This window comes from Alligator mississippiensis, chromosome 7, assembly GCF_030867095.1.
Source record: "Alligator mississippiensis isolate rAllMis1 chromosome 7, rAllMis1, whole genome shotgun sequence".
Taxonomy (NCBI): domain Eukaryota; kingdom Metazoa; phylum Chordata; order Crocodylia; family Alligatoridae; genus Alligator; species Alligator mississippiensis.
The window spans coordinates 14,234,849-14,255,950 of NC_081830.1; the positions used below are offsets into that span (position 1 = coordinate 14,234,849).

Genomic DNA, 21,102 nt, shown 5'->3' on the forward strand with positions numbered 1-21,102 from the left:
TTGCATTGCAAGCCACGACAGCCTTTTAGCATGCATGGATAATGATCTGGCCTGGGCAACTCCCAGAGCAATGGGAAGAGAATTGCTGTCATGGCTACACAGCCCGGCACTGTAGAGCACCTAGAGCTGAAAGAAAGAAAGAAGGGTAGTTGAATTAGATTTGTGGCCAAGGTGGAAGACAATCTTATAGGTCATTTTTGATTCTTTTTAAGTCAGGTTCCTAGATAATCCTGGAAATCTGAAGCTGAAATGCTTTTTCATGAGGCAGATACTCTGTGCCCGTGGGAAAGAGAACAGGCTGACTTGGTGAGTGACCACTTATATCAAGAGGCAACACATATTTGCTAACGGTTGATTCTTTCTCCTCCTGGGTCAAAGCCTTTCCCACAAAACAGCTCTGAGAACAACTCAGTAACTAACATGTGTCCTCAGTAGATGGGGTTTACTGAATGTTACAGCCTGAGACATGGGTGGTAATAGCACTGGTGAAAGGGACCCGTGCACTAGGAATTGATCAGCAATTTCTGTTATGGTAAAGACACCTAATCTAGAAATATTACCAGCTGTACCACAGTGTGTCATTAGTGCATTAGTGCATTAGTGGAGTTAATGCTACAGAAACCACCTGGGATGAGACTGTTCCTTCATGTATCCTGTGCATCTCTGCAAGGGAGAGCCTTTAAAATTTTGCCCCATATAAGAATGTGCCTGGTTTCCCAGCATCCTTTTAGGAATCAGTAAGACACTCTTTATCTGGCTACCTGGCCTCTGTTTCCCTGCCAGAACAATGCCTACAACGTGTGAAATCCTGATCCTGTCCTGTGAAGTGTCTATTGCCCAACCCTGCTTGGTGTCATCTGCAGATGTATTTAGTGCATATGGCTCAAGTAACCTGGAAAACTCTTAGCGAGTTCCTTGAAGTGGGATTCAAGAGAGACTAAGAATTTTACACGTATTAAAGCTCTAATCAAAGCCTATTGAAACGATCAGCAATCTCTCTATTGGCTCCAATATACGTTATATCAAGACCTGTGTCTTTGGTGTGAGAGTAAATACAAAAGTGTGTGAGAGAGAGGGAGGGAGGACATGTAGGCGTAGCATTCCTGCATTTTGCAGGCAGTTGGATCACAACTTTTGAGGTCCCTCCCAATCCTGTGAGCATATCACATGCCCATCTTGATTAAGTGGAAATTTTACGAAGGCCATTTTCTGTTAGAAACTGATGAAATGGAGAAGCTTTCATCCAGCTCTTTTCAAAGTGCAGCCTCTAAAAATCATTTGTACTATTATTGTCAATCCTGTACGTCTGACAGATCTCAGACTAAAGGGACTGAAGGTGCACTAAGGAGACATAATTCAATATTGGAAGCCACACCATGTCCAACAAGAGATCATTAGGATTATTCTAACGTTATCATGAGAGCTTGGTTGTTTTTTTTTCTTAACTGACATTTTACTCTAACGTGAAATATTTATTCCTTGAAACGCTTAAAATGCTATCATATAGTTAAATTTCTTTTTCTGTCTGGGATTACATGTTTGACACACCTATATTCTTAAAAAACTGTCATACCTTTGTAAGAGTTATTTATCCTGTATCGCATTTTACATGATTAAAATGGTCTGAGTCTAAGAAACTGGTTTAAGAAAACAGAAACTGAAGGATGAATATTTTCATGCAGATAGAATACATCTGTGGGTTTTTTATGTGCTTGTCTATATAGATATCTAATTAATTTATTTAATTTAGTCATCTTCTCTGAATCCTGGGGTATGGGTTAAAGTTGAAAAAAAAATATTTGAGAAGATAAAGACGTTATATAATATGTTCAAATGTCCAAATGCCTATGATAAATTTTTAATACTGATTATATTATGGTATAACAAAAGATAATCTAAAGATGCTGTAGCACAAAGAGCTATTCAGAATATTGTTTTTATGGAACAGGTTTGATTATAGGATTTCCATTCATGGGGGGTCAAATTAGTTGTATTTCTCTAGCTACCCATCTGTTTACATACCTATCCAGTGACCCATCCTGAATCTGGTATTATATTATTTGAAGAAAAGAAGAGAAAAATGGTTCTTTACCTTCAAAAGTGAAGGAAAGTCTGGATTATCTGATGTGATCCCTTCCCTTTTCATTCTAGGAACCAAAGAATTGCTTCTATAGTCAATCTACTCTCCTGATGCATTTCAGATGCATCATTTCTCCCAGATGAGAGACCTACATATTCTCAGAAAGAAGCTGTGGTTCTTCACCCATGCTGTTGTCCATCTGTATGTTAGAGGCATTACACCATGTCAGGCTCTCCCTGGAATCACTATTTATCCTGCCCTTGACAAAGTGATAATACTCCAGACACTTCTGAAGGTGGGAACATCAAATAATTATTGTACAGGCTAAGCCACAATTCTTACGAAGTACACACCCTCAAAAAATAAGAAGAGAGGGAGGGTTGGCAGCTTGAAATAGCAGGGTGAAATGAATAACAAATAAAAGGAAAAAAACCTCAAACAAACAAACCTCTATTCTCATTAAGACCAGCATAGTGTCACTGATTATGAAGTAATCATCACCTTCACAAGAGGTTTCCAGACCCAGTCGAACATCCCTTAAGGGCAGAAATCTCCCATGGGCTATTTTTACAGTTTCAGACTTGCTCAGGAAGGACAGTGGGAGAACTAACAAAGGCAAGGAATGAATACATTTTAACATACAAACATGCTTCATTTAATTAAATCTGAGACTAATTCACTGTTTTGGAAGGAACATCCCAAATGATCAAAGAATAATGCTGGGTATAGACAACTGTACATGTGAATCACTTTAGATCCTCCTTTAAAATGAAGTGCTTTTGTACCATACAGTCTCATCCCAACAGAAGAGCTTTGTCTTGTGCTGGAGGTAATGCTACTGAGGTGTGCCACAGATAAGGGTCCAGAAAGTAGGTATCCAAGGCCTCTTGACCACTATCCACTAGAGGCTCACAGGGACCACTGAGTGGCAACATCATAGCAGGGGTGTAGGTTGTAGCTGTGTTGGTCTAAGGACATAGGCAGACAAGGTTCCTTAGGTGAATCTGATATCTTTTATATCAGATTCACCCAACAAACCTTGTCTGCCAACATTATAGCAGACGCTTAGAACAGGTTTTGGTCTGCTTGATTGTATTGAAGTCAGCAGATCTGAATGAGCTCCATCTCTGGATGCTGAAAAGTTGGAGAGAAAGGATTTGAGAGTCCTTGGCAATCATATCTCCAAAGTTGTGGGAATCAGACAAGGTTCCAGAGGTCTAGAAAAGGGCTGACATAGTGCCCTCTTTAGAAAAGGCAACAAGCCAGGCAATGACTGCAAGGGCTCTCTCCACACACAGGTTATTGCTAGTAAGGATAACACAAGTGTTATGTCAGGATGTAGGCCAGACGGCTAATTAATGGCCTGGATAAATGTCTGGCCTGTGCATATCATTTCCAGCATGAATGAGAGAGCGTTCCTGAGGTCTGCATGTTCCTACCTGCTACCCCCTGTACTGGCCCTACATTTTGTGCAATGTTCCTCAGGCTATAAATAAAAATGGTGGACCAATGGAGTCAGCACTGTGTAGGAAAGAGAAAATGCTTTGTTTAGGGCTATAAGGGTGTTGGTTCTTGTGAGAATATACAAAATTGCTAGGATCCCAAAGAAAATTGTTAACACAATAATATAAGAGGAACAGGTGGAAAAGGCCTTTTGTTTCCCAGTAGTGAAAGGGATTCTCAGTCTGGTGGTTATAATGCAGATATAGGACATGAGAATCAAAAGGAATGGGGGCAAAAGGAATATGCTGCCAAGACTGAAAACTGCAAGTTCAACTTCATAGGTGGCAAGGCAGGAGAGTTTAATCACTGGAACAGAGTCACAAAAGAAACGCTTGATATGATTGAGTCCACAGGAGGTTAATCATAACAAGAAGAGAGATGCAATAAAGCTAACTATAAATCCAGTGACTCATGAGCCAGCTCTTGGGTTGAAACAGAATCTGTCACTCATAAGGGGTACATAACGTATGGCTAAGTACCAATTATAAGCCATCAAAGATAAGAGACAACATGCTATAATTAACAGCATACCAAAGAAAAATAATTGGATGAAGCAGCTGGAGAAGAAATGGCTCTGTCTCCAGTGAGGAAGCTGGACACCATGGTGGGCTGGATGGTGCAGGTATAGCAGGTCTGCAAGCAGGACGATGCTCCTGCTCTGGGGCCTCAGTCTGTGTGTTTCCTCTCCCAGGAGCACTGGATGCAACTACTGCATCCAGTGATCCTTACTCCATTTCTATCTCTTTGTCAAATAGTTTGTTTGTTTCTTGTAAAGATGTATTTCACTTACTGCACAGATGAAAATGTGTGAGTTTACACTGTGCCTGGTGAATGAATTAACACTATTGGAATATAATGGCTGCCTGCTTGCCTTCCACCCCCCTTCTGGCTTCTGGACCTTCCCCCGGAGAAACCTTGGTGCTTTCTCTGAAAAGACTTTCTTTTTTGAACTTTACCCTTCTTCCTGCCCCCACAAGGGCTGCTTGGGCATCCACCTGGGGACTCTTTGCTGCGCTCAAATCCCTCTTTTTGTATTCTTTCTTTCCTTGGATGACACTTCATCTCTGGGCATCATTGATTGGTTTGATTGTGGCCATTATACTGTCCACCTTCTGTCCTATCAGCATATACCTTTTTCCACAAATCCATCACATGCATTTATCTTAATTTGGTTATATACAGAGACTCCTAACTGGTCTGTTCACAAAAACTGGAAATCCCAAGGGCTGTGCAGTTGTGCACTGTCCTGGTGCCAATGCTACAGAGTGCCTGATCTCTGTTATGGAACAGTGTTCATGTCTTCAGTTTCCCAGCCTGTGTGTCTGCTGGCTTCAGACACAGTTGGCCTCGAAGGAAACTTTGTCACAAGCAGGCTTTTAGAAATCAGCTAACCCTTACCATTTCCCTGGACCAGTTTGTAATGCGAAGTCTACTTTTCCTACAAACCAATTTCCAAAAGCAAACCTCTAAATATCATATTCTAGCTATCATTCCCCCTTCTTCAGCATGTTGAAAAATTGCAGCCACGACATGTTCCCATCCTTATCATGTCCCCTCCCCTGCTGCCATGTTCCAAAGTTCCACGAGGACAGATTGGGGCTGGGTCATACTCCCTCCATTATACCAGTTTTATTTATGAGACTCTCACCACAATAGATAAATGAGCTTCATAATTTCCCTGATTTGTTCAGCGGTATAATCCCCATGTTCACGCAGGGAAAACAAGGTACAGTCAGACAAAAAATATATATAAGACTAGTGTGTTATTCCTGGAAAGTGGTTACATGAGTTGTAATGTCCTAGCTGTCACTGTTTATTCCCAAGGCCTCCATTATGGTAGTTCTGTCTTTCGTTCACAAGGGCACAGTGCAAACTGGCACAGGTTCAGATCTGAATGATGTGAAACATATTTACAAATGAACTATTGGTCAGTGAGTCAGAGATAGATCAAGGTTTTTGTAGACTATGTTCAAGTGAGTTTGGGACATTTTTCTGACAAACTAAACTATTAGAGGGTTAAGATACAATCTTGTGAAGAATGGGTCAGAGGTTAGGTTTTTACTATATCAGCCACTCCTTGATACCTGCCCATGCACACGAGCACTGTGTGCAACTTAATGGGAGATTTACATCTCTGCCTAAGTGTAGGAAGCCTCCAATTGAATTGATTTCATACGGCAAAATCCATTCCATATTCTTTTGGGGAACAATTTTAAAATGCGTACCTTGGTGTCAGGACAGTACATTCATTTACACAGGGTACGGAATGTATTGAATCTCTCTAACGTTTCTCTTTTTTCTCAAATTCCCTAAAATCCTTGTGCTAGAATCCAGACATTTTCAACAGCTTGGATTCCTGTTATGTCCAATTTTGTTTAACCTGCTAATAGAGTTCAGGAATGGTTGCATTCTTTTCCAGTTCAGAAACATGCAGACAACTTTCCTTACAGCCTCCTTTACTTCCTTGTTTCTCAGGCTGTAAATGAGAGGGTTTACCAATGGAGTCAGCACAGTGTAGGAAAGAGAGAATATTTTGTTCAGTGCTGTTAGGGTGTTGGATGTTGGGGACATATAGACTATAGTTATGGACCCATAAAATATGGTCACCACAATAATATGAGAGGAACAGGTGGAGAAGGCCTTTTGTCTCCCAGTAGTGGAAGGGATTCTCATTATGGTCCTGATAATCCAAACATAGGACATGAGAGTCAAAAGGAATGGGGGCAAGAGGAATATACAGTCAAAACTGAAAGCTACAAGTTCAATCTCATAGGTGTTACTGCAGGAGAGTTTAATCACTTCAAGAAAGTCACAAAAAAAATGTTCAATTTGATTGGGTCCACAGAAGGTTAATTGTAAGAGGAAGAGATACAAAATGGTGACAACTATAAATCCACTGATCCATGATCCAGCTGCAAGGGTGAAACAAAATCTGTCAGTCATAAGGGCTGAATAATGCAACGGTTTACATATGGCTAAGTACCTATCATATGACATCACGGATAACAGACACCATTCTGTAACTATCAAGATACCAAAGAAAAATAATTGGATGAAGCAGCCAGAGAATGAAATAGTTCTGTCTCCAGTGAGGAAGCTGGCCAGCATCCTGGGCAGGAGGGTGCAGGTATAGCAGGTGTCCAAGCAGGACAAGTTCCCCAGGAAGATGTACATGGGGGTTTGCAGTTGCTGAACAGCTATGATGAGCACAATGATGAGGACGTTCCCAGCCACGGTTGCAATGTAGAATATAAGAACGAGGATGAAGAGCAGTATTTGAAACTCTGGAAGAATTTCAAATCCCAGGAGAATAAATTCGGTGACAGAAGTTTGATTTCCTACCTCTGCACCTGCCATGGCATCAGGGAAATTCAGTACAGGTCTGCAAAATAATCTGAAACAAACAGATACTTTTGAATGCCATGAAATCAGTCCATCTCTTAAGTTTTCAAATGACTAATTTTGTTGGAAAATGACTTATTCAGGTAGGTGGTCCAATGTTCCAACTAAGAGGTGAATAGCACTGTCTATTCATTTTTAGGCCCCCTTCATCTAAGTTATTGCCTTACCTATGCCATTACAAGAAAAGAAAGGGAAAAGTTCTTTGATAGTGTCACGGGATATAGGGGTTAAATCCTTTCTTACCTGTTGAGTTACTCCCTTGTGACATCAGAGTGAGCCCCCAAAATGGAATCACCAGCCCATTTTGTCAGTTGTTCTTGTTCTCCTGCCACGTCTTGTGGTTTTTACTGGGACAGAGTCCATGCTGATTTTTTATGGGATCTTTTCCCTCTGATTTCTTCATGCGGCTTCAACCTCCTTTATAACCCAAACTCACCAGATCCCTGGCCCAAATGGGTATCATTGTTAGGAAGCCCTTTACGGATGATCTCTTCTTATCCATGCCTCTCACTGACATAGGAGAGTTGCTTCCATTTCAGTGGCTCTTCTTAAGCCACCTGAGATCTCGGCCCCACGTCCTCATGATAGTGCTCATCACAGTGTAGCCTTAACAACGTTCATTAAACATTTACTGAAAAACTCAACAGAAAGTTCTACCATCTAACCTTTCCTGAGATGAACTCCGAGTTAATGTATTCTTATCCCATGCTGTGGTCTAGGGTTTTGCCTCTTAGGGGGAATCATTCCCCTTAGCCGGTTTGCCTCCCATCCCTGGTCATCCACTGGACTGTTTCCAGGTCTCATGTCATCCATCCTTGTGTTGCCTCCCGGCTCCTCAGTCCTGAGAGGTAACTCCAAGTCCCAATGTTGCCAATTCTGGTCTGGCTTTGAACTCTTCCACTGTTCTCCACTGGAAAGCTCTGTCCCCTTTTGTGGTTCAATCTTTACTGAGGCGCACAGCGGGTTCAGCTTCTAGAGCAAGTCATGCATGTCTTCCCAGCCCCACCTCTGCCCCTGATCCTCTCTAGGTGGTTTGTTCACTGCCAGCTGTAGCTCTTCCCAGCTGTGTGCTGGCCCTGTCCTCTCACCCCTTTCTCCTGGGGGGTGTTTCCATCTCTACCCTCCTGTGAGCCACTCCGCTCCGCTTCCCAGCTTCCCAACTTCTCTCAAGGCTTCTCACTGCTTCTCCCCCTCTCCTCCTCCTCTGCCCTTCCTGTTGATTGTTCCCTGGCCCTGGCCCTCTTTCCCCCTGACCCAGAGGGTCCAGCAGCTACAGAACTGCTGTGCCGGGGCCTGTCATGCTGGTGCCTTTCCAACTGCTGGGGGAGGAGACAGAAGGGAAAACCTCCATTTGTTGTCTCTTCCCCTCTTACACATCCTCCACCTTAAGACACCATTAGGCACTCTTGACTGATTGCCTGGGTCCATGGGGGCAGATGAGGGTGTGGGCAGGGAAGATGCCAAACCATGTGTGGGAATGTCCCTTGAATGGCAACAAGATAGTCAGTCACTATGTTAACCTTTCCTAGTCTGTATTCTATATGAAATTGAAAAGGTTGTAATGCCAAGGCCCAATGGGTAAGGATGGCATTATCTGTTTGGGAGGATATGAGCCATTTTAAAGGGGAATGGCTGGTGATGACCATGAAAACTTGACCTAGCAAATAGCCGTGGAAATACTGGATGCTAGGGCTGTGCGAAATGGAAGCATTTTGTTTCAACCAGCGTTTAGACGTTTCAACAGAACAGTGTTTCATTTCAACTTTTGTTTCAAGTCAAAACAGCTGTTCTGTTTTTTTCCGTCGAAACGTTTTGCCGTTTCAACCCTGTTTCGAAGTTTTGCCCATAAGATATAATGGGGAAGGTCAAAACAGGCTATACCTTTGTTATTTCCAGCCAGATTTGGATGAAATTTGCAGGACTGGTAGCCACTTCTGAGGGCATGATGTGTACTGAACGTAAATAATGAAGTCTCTATTTTAGTTAAGACAGCTGACAACATTGAAACACAAGGAAGCCTATGAATGTGATTGAATTGAGTTGTGCTCTAAAAGTTGGTTCTAAGAATGACAGTCAAAGGTTTATACGGTTTTCAGTTTACAGTGTAAGGATCCAAATTTTTATCTGGAGTTTCTGACATATAAAATGAAAATGTATCCATTTCTATCATTGCTGATCATTTGAACTTATTCTGGTCTCCTAGTGTCCAGGAATCTTTCTGATCCAAGAATCGGTACATCGTGAAGAGTATTGAATACTTTCTGAGTCAGAATATAATCCCACTCTCTTCCCATAGGCAGATGGACAGCACTATTTTCTTCTGTTCTGAGTATTTGGATGCTCTGCTACTGCATTAGAAAAAAACATCCCATCACAGGTGCTGGGCAAACATTTGTCAGGCTCCAAAAATCATGACTTTGGTGGAATTGAAAGGGCCTTTTCTGTAACAAAAGAAATAACCCTTTCCTCTCTATAAACATGTTATTTCAAAGAAATGTAAGTGGCTGAGATGCAAAATATGTACATGCACTTCTTTTCTGAAGTTCACTCCAGATACTTTGAACAATGCTGAGAATTGAATGTAAAACATTCATTACATTGATGCTTAACACTGGTGTGAAAGACAGAGATGCTACGGGACCCTTGAGTGTCCTGACTGGCAGTGGCACATGGGACAGCATCCGTGGCTTCTGCATTAATGGGGGGGGGGGTAGACTGACAATGGGGTCATCTGTAACAGTACACCCCCTGGCTCCATCCCACAGGACAGAAGTAATTGTGCCAAAAGTACAAAGTCACATGATACACTGATGGCATTGACCTGTAGGGTCTTACCAAGTACCAAGCTAAAGTTAAAAAAACAAAACAAAACAAAAGTTACTGGGATATTTTGAAACACAACAATTTGGTTGGGCCACAAAGTTTTCAGTGCAACCCACAACGGCCTTCTTGCATGCATGAATAACAATCTGGCCAGGGTAATTCCAGGGCAATGAGAAAATAATTCTTGCCATGGGTATACAGCCCACCACTGTAGAGCACCCAAAGCTGAAGGGAAGAAAAAAGGGTTGGCAGATTAGATTTGCAGTCAAAGGAGAAGGGCCGTTGTAATGATAATTTTGATTCTTTTTAAGTCGGGGCTTAATATAACAATAGAAATCTGAAGCAGAAATGGCCTTTCATGAGCAGACCCTTTGGGTCCATGGCCAAAAAACAGGCAGACTCCACTGGTGAGCTGCATGTTACATCAAGAGGCTACAAAAATTTGCTAGTGATAATTTCTCCGCCTGGATTGAAGCCTTTCCCACAAAACAGCTCTGAAAACACCTCAGTAACTAACATGTGTGCTCAGTAGGTGGGGCTGACTGATGTGTACAGACTCAGACAATTTAATTGGAAATGCAATGAAAGAGGTCAGAGTCCTAGGAATTCATCACCAATTTATTTCACATAAAGACACCTAAGCTAGAAATATTACAGATAGAACCATAGTCTGTCAGAGAAGCTCATTAGTGGAGTTTATGCTCAAGGATCGACCTGTGATGTGAGGGTCCCTTTAGTTCTCCTGTGCAAGGAAGAGATGCTTCACAATTCTTGCCCCGTATAAAATGGTACCTGATTGCCCAGCATCCTCTTGAGAATCAGTAACAAACTTTTTACTTGGTCACCTGACCCTAGTTGCCCTGCCTGAACAATGCCTGCAACATGTGAAATCCTGATCCTTCCCTGCGAAGTGTCTGCTCCTCAGCCCCTTGGGATTATCCATTTAGGATAATTCCATGAGAGCCTGAGTTGCTCTGAGTTGCTGTTTTCCTAACTCAGATTATAACTTAATGTGTCAAATGTATTCCTTTATACACTAAAAATGTTATCATGTAATTATATTTCTTTTACTGCTTGGCATTACATATTTTTCTTTACATTCCATTATGCTTAATAAATGCTGCAGCTTTATAAGAAGTATTTAACCTTATATTTGATCTAATCAATATAAGACATTAAGATATAGGCTTTAAGAAAATAGAATTTGAAGGATGAATACTTTCATATAATGTTTTTTTATAAAATACCTTTGTTTTTCTGAATGTACTATATATATTAATATAAAAATATTCTGGGTCTGATTTAAAATATGCAGCATGAAGAGCTATTCAGAATATTTCTATATGGAACAGGCTTCAGCATAGCATTTCCATTCATGAATGGATAAATTAGTTCTGTTTCTCTATCTACACTTCTATATACCTACCTCCTCACCAATCCATCCTAAATCTGATAGCATATTATTTGCGGACATACAGAGAGAAATGTTGCTTTACCTTACAAAGGTTGGGAAAAGCTTGAATCTGTTGTGGTCCCTTCCATTTTCATTCTGGAAACCAAATAATTGCTTCTGCAGTCAATCTCCTATCCCAATGTATTTCAGATACATGTCTCCCAGTTGAGAGACCTACCTATTCTCAGAAAGATGTTGCCATTCTACACCCATTCAATTGTCTATTTGTACCTGATAAGCATTACAAATAGCTGGCCCTCCTAGGAATTATTATTTATCCTGTCTTTGAGAAGGTGGTAATACTCCAGACTTGTGCTGATGGGCATGTCATATCATTACTGTGCAGGTAAAGCCATAATAATCACAGAACAAAGTAAACAACTGCAAAAAAAAAGGGCGGGGGGAGGGGGAGAGAGAGATGGTAGTTTGAAATATTGGGATGGAATGAATGACAAAGAAAAGGAATGAGAAAAACCACGTACTCTCATTAGGGCTTCTATATTGTCACTGATTGTGATGCAATTATCAGCTCAACAATTACCAAATTCCAGACCCAGTCTAACATCTCCTGAGGGCTGAAATCCCCCATGGGGTATGTTTACCATCTCCAACTTGCTCACGAAGCAGAGAGGAAGAACTAAGACATGGAAGAATTGAATACCTTTTAACATTCATTTAGTTAAATCGGAGACAAATGCACTGCTCTGGCAAAGAACATACCAAATAATCAAACAAGTTGGGTATGGACAACCGTTCATGTCAATTGTTGTACATCCTGCACCAATTTTAAGTGTTTTATTATGCCACAGGCCCTTCCCAATTGAAGCACTTTGTTTTGTTCTGGAGGGGATGCTACTTAGGTGTGCCACGGATAGGGAACTAGAGTGCAGGTAGCCCAGCATCAGTGCCTTAGGGGTATGTGACCCCACCTGGCTTCTCCTTAGTGATGCCTGCCCTGGAATGGCAGGACCACAGTTTTAAGCTAAGGAATAGCACATGCTGGCAGTAGGTCTTGGAGGCCTGAGGTGATGGGCAGTGGTACCACAATTCAGTTACAATGGGGACACCTACATGGAGATCTGTCCCGAGCTAGTCCCGTCACTTTAGAACCATGCCCCCAACATAAGTTTGCTGATAACTTCCCAATAGACTTTCATCTGTCACCAAAGTATTAGGAAGTCCATAACCAGATCAGCTGTGTGGGAGGTGAGCTGTGCTATGCAGAAGGTACTGGCACTGCATTTCCTCCAAAGGATCATACCTGGGATTGTTCAGATGAACTTTCTGATCTGAAATGGAGCCACGACTGGCACCCACCCTCCCATCCTGCGCCCAGATAATTGTAGCTCAGAGTACATCAGTTTCAAGCATTCATTCTCTATCCTGCTTCAGGGCTTAGCAGATGCCTGGTGACAGTGTAATGAACCTGGCCTGAACACAGGGTGGTTTTCTGAGTGAATTAAGTTCTCTCATGAAGTTGGTGCTCTTGCTCATGTGGAAAGTGTTTGCCTCTCCTGGTACCAGCACAGAACTGGAAGTAGTGAATGTTTCCTCACATGCAACACATGCTTCTTGAATACCCAAAATATTCAAAATATTTGCTTCTTGAATACCCAAAATATCCTCCTGTGGCTCATGAGGTTCTATGGTAGACACCTGGAGTAATTCACCTATAATCTCAATGCCACTCTGTGAGCAGAAATTGCATGTTGGGCATCGCAAGGTATAGTGGGGAGCACTGAAGGATACTCCTGGATGATCATGAGCACTTAAAACATATGTGAGACAAGGACAAAGAACTTCCTAGAGGATTGGGCTGTTAAGGCTCCCCACAGCCAGCACAACCTAGACATCAAGGCTCTCTAGTATTGTGTTCTTGTGAGGAACAACAGGTATAGGCAGAAATGACAATTTTTGCCTGATCTGGCCACAGAAAGCCGTCCTATAGCTGTGACCAAACACAAGTGCATGGTTGAAAACAGCTTTAAAATGGCCAATCAGGTGAAAATCTGACTCCTCATCGCATGAGGTATCAGATAAAGACATTTCAAAATATCCCAGGTTGCACCCCTCGCCATTATGTGCAGTGCTGGGCCTATGTGGAGCCGCATGCTGCTGGGCATCTGTGCCTGCACCAAGCATGCATGGCCTGAGCACTCTCACCTGCTGCTGAAGCACCATGGGGGGAGTGTAGTGGGGGTCTCCACCCACCCAATGACCCTCACACCCCACAAACACCACACACCCGCACACTGCCCCCACAAGTACCCATATAGATTCATAGATGCTAGGGTCAGAAGAAAAATCAACAGAACATTGAGTCTGACCTCCTGCCCTCGGCAGGAAAGAGTGCTGGGGTCAGATGACCCCAGCCAGATGCCTGTCCAGCCTTCTCTTGAAGACCGCTGAGGCAGGAGAGAGTACCATCTCTCTTGGAAGCCCATTCCAAATGTTGGCCACCCTTACCGTGAAGAAGTTTTTACTGATGTCTAGCCTAAATCTGCTCTCTGTCAGTTTGTGACCATTGCTTCTTGTTATGCCAGGAGGCGCCCTGGTGAACAGAGAATCTTCAGTTCCTTGTTGTATCCCTATAATGAATTTGTAGGCGGCTACAAGATCACCTCTCAGCCTTCTCTTGTGGAGGCTGAAGCGGTCCAGGTCCCTTAATATCTCCTCATAGGGCTTGATTTGTAAGTTCTTAACCATATGAGTGGCCCTGCTCTGAACCCTCCCAAGGGTATCCACATCCTTCTTAAAGTATGGCGCCCAGAACTGGAGGTAGTACTCCGACTGTTGTTGGACCAATGCCGCATACAGGGGAAGTATCACCTCTTTACTATTTGTCATGTATCTGCTGGTGCTTGATAAAGTGTGGTTAGCTTTGCTGATGATTTCATCACACTGATGACTCATGTTCATCTTGGAGTCCACTATGACTCTGAGATCACTCTTTTCTTCTGTGCTGCTGCGAGGGTCATTCCCCAGCCAGTAGGTGTGCTAGATATTTTTGCACCCTAGATGCAGCACTCTGCATTTGTCCTCGTTGTACTGCATCCTATTGTGTACCGCCCACTTTTCTAACCTGTCCAGGTCTGCCTGCAATCATTCCCTACCCTTCGGAGTGTGCACTTCACCCCACAATTTAGTATCATCCACAGACTTGGACAGAGTACACTTCACGCCCACATCTAAGTCACTGATGAAGACATTGAAGAGTACAGATCCAAGGACCAAGTTCTGTGGGACCCCACTGCCGACATCTTTCCTGGTCGATACTGACCCATCTACTACCACTCTCTGGGTGCGACCCCCAAGCCAATTTGCCCTCCACTGAAACATGTAGGCATCTAAGTTACATCCCCTTAATTTATTTATGAGACTGGGATGAAATAGTGTATCGAAGGCCTTCCTAAAAATCTAAGAAAATGAAATCCACCTTCACTCCTTCATCTAAGTGTTTTGTGACGTGGTCATAAAATGAAACCAGATTAGTCAGGCATGATCTGCTTATTACAAATCCATGCTGGTTTCCCTGCTGCATTATTTTTCTCGCTGGACTCACACAAATATGATTGTAATAATCTTTTCAAAGACTTTTCCAAGGATGGAGGTGAGACTGACTGGCCTATAATTACTCGGATCCTCCTTCCTCCCCTTCTTGAAAAAAGGAACCACATTGGACCTTTTCCAGTCCTCCAGGTCCTGACCAGAGCACCATGAGCACTCAAACAGCCGTGCCACTGGTTCTGCTATGACACCAGCCAGTTCCTTCAGATGAAGCTCGTCCAGGCCTGCTGACTTAAACACATCCAGTCCATCCAAGTGACTCTGCACCAAGTCAGTGTCGACAGTTGGTAGACTGGTGTCCCTCTGATGCCCATCTAAGAACCCTTTAGGAGACTTATCTTGACTCCTGTTCAGGAACACTGAGGCAAAAAACTCATTGAAGAGCTCAGCCTTGTCCCCCCTGTCTGTCACTAATTGCTCCTGCTTGTCCAGTAGGGGTCTTATGCTGCCCTGCGCCTTCCTTTTACTCCCTACATACCTACAAAAAGACTTTCTGTTGTCTTTAATTTGTGTTGCCAACCTTAGCTCTGCAGTTGCTTTGGCCTTTCTAACTGCCTCCCTGCAAGTATGGGCCAAGTAGGTATACTCCTTGGTAGCTTCACCCTGATTTGACCACCTATATGTCTCTTTTTTTAACCCATAGGCTCCCCTGGATTTCTCTGTTTAGCCAAGGAAGTTTTTAGCCCCTTTCCCCCTATTCCCTTGCACTGGGATCATCTCCTGTCTCGCCAATACTCCTATCCTGCAGTGCTTCATTGACTAAACTCCTAAGCACACTGAAGTTAGCCTTCCTAAAGTCAAGCACTTCCACCCTACTAGTTATCTTACCCACTCTATGCTGTATTGTGAATTCTATTGATTGGTGGTCACTGTCTCCAAGGTGACCACAAATCTGCAGCTCCCCTACCAGGTCATCCCCCATAGCCAGCATCAAGTCCAGTAGGGCATTCCCCCTAGGGGGACTGTATACCTCCTGCATTAGGTGAGAAGTAGTTGGCACTCATGTGTAGACTCACATGATTGTTACATCACCATAGCACATCGGAGACCGATGAAGTACATTGCTACAGTGACATAGGGCAACATGTAGACATGCCTACAGAGAACTAGGAAGCACCAGAATGTCACTCCAATGATTTTATGATAAATCCCAGTCCTTGTTTTCTAATCATGCCATGTTGGGACTCCTCCTGAAAGCTGGGACTTCTAAAGGCTTTTAAATTTGTTAAACATGAAAAGTTCAATAGAACTTGAGAGAAACACTCTTAAAGGTGGGTTAAGATCTAAGTACAAATTTATTAGTCAAGGCTACAAAAAGAAAGCAAATAACACAGAGGATAATCACCATGGCTGCTAATGACCTCTTCCCAATTTGTAATGGATAGTTAGGCAGTCCCATCATTACCACGTTTCGTATGGGGATCTCAACACAACATCAGATAATTCAGATTCCTAAATTCCCCTATTTGTTTAGCAGTTTAATTCCCATGTTCAAGCAGGGAAGACAGGGTTTAGCCACAACAAAATATAAGACTAATATGTTATTGAATCAACAGCAATTACACATTTACAAGTTCCTGATTTTCACTGTTTATACCTAAATCCTCTGTTCTCATAATTCTGTCATTTGTTCACCAGAGCACCGTGTAAAGCAACACAGGTTCATCTGTGAAGGGAAACACATATTTACAATGAAAATATTTGTCAGTGAGATAGAGATAGAGTAAAGTTTTTGTAGACTCTGTTCAAGTCTGTTCTGGACATTCACCTGGATGAACTAAACTGTTTGAGGGTTAGGATATAAGCATGCAAACAATGAGTCAAAGAGGTTAGGATTTTACAAAATCAGCCCCTCCTTGATAACTGCCCATGCACAGGCTCTCTGGACATGTCCACATGGGATATTTACTCTGCAGTAGATGAAAATAGCCATGCAGTAAATATTTTAGGGTCTACATGTGCCCCTATTAGGCTGGAGTAAACTAATTTACTCCACAGCAAGATGGTACATGTAAATACAAGTACCCTATCCCAGTCCTGCCTGAACACAAAACTGTCCTTGCTTTCTAATCACAAGTTGTTGGGACTCCCCCTGAAAGCTGGGACTTTTGAAGGCCCCTAAATTAGTTAGACATGAAAAGTCTGATAGGATTTGAGAACAGCACACCTAGGCCATGTCCACATGTGGTGTGGACATTTGTTTTTCCTGGAACAACTAATGCAGGTGCATCTTGTGCCACTACTAGTTGTCTTTGGGGAATGCCCGTGCCATGCATGCTTTGGCAGACAGTAAGTTAACTTGGATAGGGTAGGGGAGGCTGGGGCTGGCACTGGGCTGGTCCCAGAAGCCTTACCTGAGGCCCTGGGGGCCTCCCAGGGCTGCAGCCATGGCAATTCTAGCATGTGAAGCATGGCTGGCAGCCACAGCGTGACTCTGGGAGGCCCACCTCTACTTTTGAGTGGTACATGCTGCCCCTGTGTGCTGCTCAGCTTTTTTTTTTCCATGGTTTTTTTGGCCCTTGGATATCCAGGGGTCCTCTACTGCTCCCTTGCAGCATGGAGAACAACTGCATGTACAACATGTGGTGCTGCAGACGTGTCTGTGGCGCCACACACCGCATGTCCGCACTTGTCTGGACACAGCCCTAGAGGTGAGTTAAGGTCTAACTACAAATTTATTAGTCAAGGCTACAAAAAGCAAGCAGATAACACAGAGGATATTCACCATGCCTGCCAATGACTTCTTCCTAATGCCCAGTTAGGCATTTCCATCATTACCACTTTTCTTGTGAGGACTTCAATGCTACATAAGATAATTCAGCTTCCTACATTCCCTTTTTTGTTCAGCAGTGTAATTCCCATGTTCGAGAAGGGAAGACACGGTTCAGCAAAAATGTATATAAGACTAGCATGTTATCCATGGAACAGTAGTTACATCAGTTAGCAGTTTCATTTGTCACTGTTTATACCCAAAGTCTCCCTTCTGCTAATTCTGGCATTCATTCACCAGGGCATAGTGTGAATTGACACAGGTTCATCTGTGAAGTAAGTGAAACACATATTTACACTCAAAGGATTTGTCAGTGAGATAGAGATGGAGTAAGGTACTTTAAACTCTGTTCAAGTGTGTTCCAAAATTGTCCTGGAAAAAAAAAACCAAACAAACTGTTTGAGGGTTAGCATACAAGCATATGAACAATAGGTAAAAGGGGTTAGGTTTTTCAACCTCAGCCACTCCTCAATAACAGCGCATGCACATGCTCACTGTGTGCAACCTGGGCCTAAGTGTAGGAAGCTTTCAGTTGAAGAAAATGGGTTTATACTGGCTTGAAGCACAAGAGTTCATTTGTCAAAACCCATTCAGTATTCTTAGTGGGAACAATTTTAAAATGAACACTGTGGTGTCAGGACAATCTGTTCATTAGAACAGGGTGTGAAATATATTGAATCACTCTAAAGCTTCTCTTTCTTCTAGAATTCCCCAAAACACCTGGGCCAGGACCCATTCGTTTTCTACAGCTCAGATTTCTGTTATTTCCATTTTGCTTTAACCTGCTAATGAAGTCTGAGAATACTTAAACTTTTTTCAGATCTATAAAGACAGACAACTTTTCTTACAGCCTCCTTGACTTCCTTGTTTCTCAGGCTGTAAATGAGAGGGTTGGCCAATGGAGTCAGCACAGTGTAGGAAAGAGAGAATATTTTGTTCAGTGCTCTAAGGGTGTTGGTTTGTGGGAACATATAGACTATAGTTATGGACCCATAGTAAATTGTCACCACAATAATATGAGAGGAACAGGTGGAAAAGGCCTTTTGTCTCCCAGTAGTGGAAGAGATTCTCAGTATGGTGGTGATAATGCAGACATAGGACGTTAGAGTCAAAAGGAATGGGGGCAAAAGGAAAATAAAGCTAAGACTAAAAACTGTAAGATCAATCTCATAAGTGTCACTGCAGGAGAGTTTAATCAATGGAATGTAGTCACAAAAGAAATGGTCAACTTGATTGGGCCCACAGAAGGTTAATTGTAACAATAAGAGATTTATAATGGAGGCAACTATAAATCCACTGATCCATGAGCCAGCAGCAAGGCTGGAACAAAATCTCTCACTCATAAGGGCTGCATAATGCAGTGGTTTACATATGGCCAAGTACCGATCATAAGACATCACGGATAAGAGACAACACTCTGTAACTATCAAGATACCAAAGAAAAAAAATTGGATGAAGCATCCAGAGGATGAAATTGTTCTGTCTCCAGTGAGGAAGTTTGCCATCATCTTGGGCAGGAGGGTGCAGGTATAGCAGGTCTCCAAGCAGGACAAGTTCGCCAGGAAGAAGTACATGGGGGTGTGCAGATGCTGAACAGCTATGATGAGCACAATGATGAGGACGTTCCCAGCCATGGTTGCAATGTAGAGTATGAAAAACAACAGGAAGAGAAGTATTTGTAACTCTGGAAGAATTTCAAATCCCAGGAGGATAAATTCAGTGACCAAAGTGTGGTTTCCTACTTCTGCATCTGCCATGGCATCAGAGATTTCATACAGCTCTTCAAAAAATGTGAGAAAACAGACACGTTTGAATTGCAAGGAATCAGTCCATCTCCTGAGTTTTCAAGATAGTAATTTTCCCTGAAAATGATCCATCTAGGTTCGCGTTCCAGAGATCCATCCAGGAGGTGAATAGTCCGGCATATTCATTTCCAGAATGCTTTCATGGAAGCCATTGCCCCACCTGTGTCATTAAGAGAAAAATAAGGGAAAAATTCTATGTAAGAACTGTTTTACAAAATCTGTAATACTGTAATAAAATGGTGGTAGGGAAAAAAGAGCAAATTTTGCATGTTCTATATTGAGCTACACACTCAAAATTACAAATGATATGTTTTAATTTTACACAGCTGATAATATTAACATGTCATTCACAGTCTTCCTGTTGTTTCTGGAATTGTGCTGCTATTAGAAGTTGGCTCTAAGAAGGTTAATCAAAGGTTTATAGTGTTTTAGGCTTAAATTTAATGAATTCCAGATAAAAATTCTAGTCAGCCCCTACATTATAAATAAATATATATCAATTTCTATCATTGCTAGTTGTATAAATATGGTTTGGCATCTTAAAGCACTGGAATCTTTCTGATTCCAGAATCAGTACATCATAAAGAATAATGAAGTGATTTTGAGTCAGAATAAAACTCCGCGGTCTCCATAAGCAGATGGAAAGCAGTATTTTGTCCTGTTATAATTGTTGGGCTGCTCTGTTACTGCATTGGAAAGTACTGGTAACCCTAAAGGTTTGAAAACATTCATGAAATTCATCAAATCACAAATCATAGCATTGAATCAACTTGAAAGACCTGTCATTTGAGGAGTAAGTACCTTTTTTTCCTCCCTACAAACAGAGCTTGTTTCAGGAAAAATGCAAGTGAGTAAAATATGTCCATATGTGTTGCTACTGAAATTCACACTAGGTACTTTGAAACAATGCTGCGAACCAAGTGTAGAAAATTCATTACACTGGTTCTGCACTCTAGTCTAAAAGACGGAGATGCAACAGGACGCTTGAGTGTCCTGAACAATAGTGTCACACACAGCAGTGTCCCTGGCTGCTGTTCCAATGCCAAGGTTAACTGAAGGGGACCAACCAACCTATGCACTCCTGCCCTGGCTCCTGAAGTGGTATGGCAGACATCTCTTTGACCACTTCTGGATCCACCTATGAGGACAGTGGTATTTTCTAGGGCTGTGCGAAGCTTCGGTCCCTGACTCGATTCAGCAGAGATTCGACCTGATTTGGTGGCCAAATCTCCAAATCTGAGTGTCTAGAATGACTGAGACCCTGAATGCTTGGACTCTGTGACCTGGTCTTCTGATCCCCATATTTTCCCAATGTGATAACCAATTAGGAAAATGAGGTATACAGCATGATTGTAACATAAACACACCCAACTTGTAGCAAATTTCTTGTAGTGGGATTCAAAAAAGATTAAAAATGTTAAGACTGCATTATTCAATTTTAGCATCCACATCACCACCAAGAGAGAAGAATTAGGATTATTGTAACATTATCACAAGAACTTCTTTCATTCGGAATTGATTTTTCTTAACTCACATCATTATCTAACATGTAAAGCCATTCCCTTTTGCTAGCATGTAGTTATGTATCATCTAATGTCTATAATTACATATGTATGTCTAGATTAATGCTGGTTTAATAAATGTTATGTATTTAAAAGAATAATTTAAACTATATTTCACCTAAACGGAACTAAAATAT

The 21,102-nt window shown here is 42.2% G+C and overlaps 1 protein-coding gene across 1 annotated transcript; it reads right to left on the reverse strand.

Moving 5' to 3' along the window:
• Positions 1-5,923: 5,923 nt before the first annotated feature.
• Positions 5,924-19,410, reverse strand: LOC132251783 (olfactory receptor 11A1-like). Its single transcript, XM_059731712.1, has 2 exons — positions 18,746-19,410; positions 5,924-6,921 (listed from the first exon to the last, which is right to left on the reverse strand). The coding sequence occupies exons 1-2, from the start codon at positions 19,353-19,355 to the stop codon at positions 5,924-5,926; spliced, it is 1,608 nt and encodes a 535-aa protein (XP_059587695.1). The 5' UTR covers positions 19,356-19,410.
• Positions 19,411-21,102: the final 1,692 nt, after the last annotated feature.